This window comes from Pygoscelis adeliae, unplaced genomic scaffold (genome assembly GCF_000699105.1).
Source record: "Pygoscelis adeliae isolate BGI_AS28 unplaced genomic scaffold, ASM69910v1 Scaffold412, whole genome shotgun sequence".
Lineage (NCBI taxonomy): Eukaryota > Metazoa > Chordata > Aves > Sphenisciformes > Spheniscidae > Pygoscelis > Pygoscelis adeliae.
The window spans coordinates 641,140-645,032 of record NW_008824190.1 but is presented as its reverse complement, the minus strand read 5'-3'; the positions used below and the strand labels follow the sequence as shown (position 1 = coordinate 645,032).

The following is a 3,893-nucleotide window of genomic DNA, read 5'->3' as shown; positions in this document are numbered from 1 at the left end:
CGGGATCAGAGAGGAGAACGAGGAGCTGGAGGGCGGCACTACGGACACACAGGTCAAAGGAAATATTGCATTGCAAAAAGCCCACCCACATCTACAGCTCAAGTATTTGAGTTTCCCTTCCTGTGCTGGCTGCCCGCACGTCTGCCCGCGCTGTGCGCGCCCCGTGGGCCGCACGCGCTGTGCCGTGGGGGTTGCTGGGACTCTAACATCGCAGCTCTTGGAGGTGCCGGACCCGGGAGCTGCAGGTGCTGGGCATGGAGCCAGGCAGGGCTCAGACTCATAACCGGTCCCTGGGGTTTGTGGCCCCCAGCCCCCAACGCCACGTGGAAGCGCAGAGGCTGTGCAGGAGGGTTCCCTGTCGGCACTGCCGGGAAGACGGCTGACAGCTTCACCCCGTGCTGGCCAGAGGCTGGAATTTGTAGGTCAGCCCAGAAAATATTCTCAGAGATATTTCTACCCCGGAGAGAGTACGAGTCATGCGCGCGTCTCAGGGCACTGCCGGGGTGGATGGGGAAGGAGCTCGCCAGTCCTAGCACAGAAGGCACAGACGTTCAGGCGCTACATGCAACGATTTGTACTGAACCATGCCAGATACTGCCATGGAGATTATTTCACGTACTTCGTACGCAGAGTGGCAGCAGGGTTGTGGAAGAGTCACTGGTATGAAGGAAGCGTGCTCTGTTTCGTGCCGTGAGAGACGGCAGAGATCCAGCAGAGAAGGCAAAACCCAGGGAGGGAATTGGGAATTTACTGAATGCAAAAGTTAGGACTTCAAAACCCCCTGTGTTCACCGTGGAGGGTGGTAAACCAGGCCAGGGAACAGCAAGAAACAAACACTGAGAGAGAGAGAGATGGGTGTGAGGCACATCGTCAGGACGGCGTGGCAGTGTGAATAAACACGCCAGACAGGCGGGTTAAAGAAGGAGCCCATCCTGCCGAAGGGACCGAGGCTGCCAGCTTAACTGACTGCCCCTGCCCCGTGAAACACGCATCTTGCACAGGCATAAATAGCAATCATTCGGTGTATTTTCCTTAGCCCGCGAAGCCACAGATTTATCCCTGAGCACCCTATTCTCCCCAGTGAATACTAGATTTTCTCCAGTACGGGACCCAAACCCGGCGCTCAGGTTTCTCAGCCCCTCTCTCTCGTCTGTAACCATTCACCTTGAATAGACGCAAGGCTGGAAAAAGAGCGTTTCTCGTGTAGAGACAACCAGCTGCACAGGAAGCCCTTATGCTTTGACTGAGCTAGCAGTGCAGGACAGGATGGGTTTCCTGCCTTAAAATGAAGACACCTAAAGCACCATGTAAGACATCCCGGGAAATCCTCTCTGCACCGCAGCAGTTCATCCCTTCGAGAGGAGGGACAAATACTCTGCCGGTGCCCGCTCCTTCCCGCGCATGTGGCCGGGGCAGCACAGGAGACGTCTGTGCTCGGCACACTCACACTTACATTCACCTGCATGACTCTGCGTGCTTGCACGTGACTTTCCTGCCCATGCCCACCCCTGCACCCTGCGCTAGCTCAGCTCGCAGCCCGGCAGTCCTTTCCCTGCCACAACGCCCGGCCGGCCCAGCAGCACAGCCCTCACCTCTTCTGCACTGACCGCCTCCCCTCCCCGAGATGCCGCAAGCAAAGCCCCAGCCCTCGGCACCGTGCCGCTCAGAGGTGTCCACGAACACTCTGCTTTGCCTACCTCCTCTCGCATGAGCATTTTCTCTGCCTCCAGCTTGAGCGTGGTCAGATACTGCCTGTACTCATTGAACTCCTTCAGAGTGCAAGCCACCTATGGAGAGAGGAGGGGAGAAATCCCCCAAGAACCGTCAAGCCAGCTACCTAGACTGCCTTCCCCAAAACAGCCCAAACCCAGCGGGAGGGGAGCTGCTCCTCTGCACACCCTCCCCTCCCCTCCCCGGCCTTTCCCGCCCCCCCTCCCCCCCCCCCCCCGCCTGCTGCAGCTCCGAGCACAGAAGCCGGTTCTCGGCAACGTGCCGCGGCTGCATCCGTATTTTGGGGGATGATATCAAGGAGGACCCGAGCCCTGGCAGTGAAGGGCTCTGCCTCTCCAGGGCTTGCAGGGAGCTGCAGGGGCTGAGCCTGCCCGTAAGCCAGTGCAGCAGCCCCAGAGAGGGCTGAGAGATGGGCTCCAAACATCCAGCACCCTCAGCGTTATTTGTCCCTTGGCACTTCAGCACACTGCGCCAGTTCACGGCCGGTTTGCCTCTCTGGCCACCTACACCTGAAGCAGCTCTCAGTCCTCGTGCCCCGATAGGAGAGGGGGAGGCAAAGGCACAGCACCCTCCTGCTCTTCACCTGCCGGTGGATGGGGCAGCCCCTGCCGCCACGACCCTGCCTGGCACTGACGCCAGCGCAGGTCCCCAGTGGCGCATGTCATGGGGACGACGGTCCTGGGGCCCCCGGCGAGCTGTCACTGCCACCCAGCCAAGGGGCTACACCTGCATCACCCTCCGTGGCACCCCTCCATTGGGCTGCTTCTGGCGGTGCACCCTGTCCCCCGGGACCCCCAGCTCAGCCCAGACTCACCGAGGAGCAGCAGGAGGGAGCCGAGGCTCCAGCGGCGCCGGCCGGAGGACATCTCCTCTGGGTGCTGGGGGCCAGCCCCGACCAGAGCAGAGGAACTGAAGTGGGAGCGCTGGCTGGCTGGTCACCACGCCTCCGGCACGGGGCTGGACCCGCCAGGCTCAGCACCGAGGCTGCCAGCGAGCATCTCTTGAGTCGTCACCTCGGCACGGGAGGAAGTTGGTGACTCTTCCTCAGTCCTCCGCGTGCTGCAGGGTTTATTTGCGAGCATGCAAGCCCAGGCTTTCTTCCTGTGCTCGGCAATCACAGCTCGCAGGCTGCTACAAGCGCTGGCGGCGGGAGGGAAGAGGGGGGTCCCAGCCGGAACAGGGGAGCAGTTTCCCAGGGAACAGCCGGCTCCGCTCCCCTGCCCTGCTCGCTGCTGGTCCTCGCCCAGGCAAAAGGGTTTTTGCAAAGCTCCCAGCCAGAGGTGCAAACCCACAGGCGGGCAGGTTCAGTGCAGGACAGCGGAGCTGCCTAAGCCCTCCCTGGGCAGGCAGGCGGGCAGGCAGGGCTGCAGGCAGGTCCCAGCAGGCAGAGATGAGAGCGGGCTCCAGGGCTGCACAGAGGGAAGTGCTTCCCCCCGAGCAGGGCCATGGGGGAAGCACAAGACGTGGCAGCGCTTGTGCCGGGGAGCTGCTGCTGTGGACGCAGGGACCTGAGCCTGGCAAGGAGGAGCGTGAGCTGCAAACGTGGGCGCGAGGGGACAGCTCTGACACAGGCCAGCCCCCTGTGCCCCCGTGCCAGCTCCTCGGGGCTGCGCTTCTCCGCAGCTCCCGCTCCCCCTCTGTCCCCCCCAGGTTAATGACTGCCAGCGCCCCGTTTGCGAGGGCGGGAGCAGGGCGGTGGGTCTGGACCCTCTCTCGCACGCAGCCACCCCCTCCAAGAGGCAGCCAGAGCAGGAGCGGAGCCCCATCTGCCTATTTTAACTTTATCTTGGTTGCTGCTATTCAGAGATGACTACAGCTTCGTGGCCACAACCGTGGGACGTGGGTCGGTGCTGGGGGAGCACGGCTGCAGCGGGGACGGGGCTACGAACCTCCACAGCCCTCTCGGCTGCAACAACACTGCAAGACGTGTGTGGGGTCACCTCCTCTCACCTGGTCACACTCAGCGGGAACCCAAGCGTGGTTTACAGCGCACCGAGAACGGCGAGGGGTGCCCACCTTTTCACCCTCGGGGAACGATCAGCAAAAAACTGTCAGGCTGCAGCTGTGAAAGAAGAGACCGGGGCCGACCACATCCCTTGTCCTACGGATCTGCTGTGTCTCTCCGGCACCGCTCACCGGTGAGTCATGGGCCTTGTGATGGG

At 62.1% G+C, this 3,893-nt stretch overlaps 1 protein-coding gene across 1 annotated transcript in view; it reads right to left on the bottom strand.

Annotated features, from left to right (window-relative positions):
• The window catches only part of LOC103925902, a 4,682-nt gene extending 2,678 nt beyond the window's left edge, over window positions 1-2,004 (bottom strand). Inside the window, exons 1-4 of the mRNA XM_009334704.1 lie at window positions 1,951-2,004; window positions 1,698-1,787; window positions 752-836; window positions 458-529 (exon numbers count right to left, since the gene is read on the bottom strand). Coding sequence (XP_009332979.1) covers window positions 458-529; window positions 752-836; window positions 1,698-1,787; window positions 1,951-2,004 — 301 coding nt within the window. The remainder of the gene's footprint in view (window positions 1-457; window positions 530-751; window positions 837-1,697; window positions 1,788-1,950) is intronic.
• Between the last annotated feature and the right edge of the window lie 1,889 nt (window positions 2,005-3,893).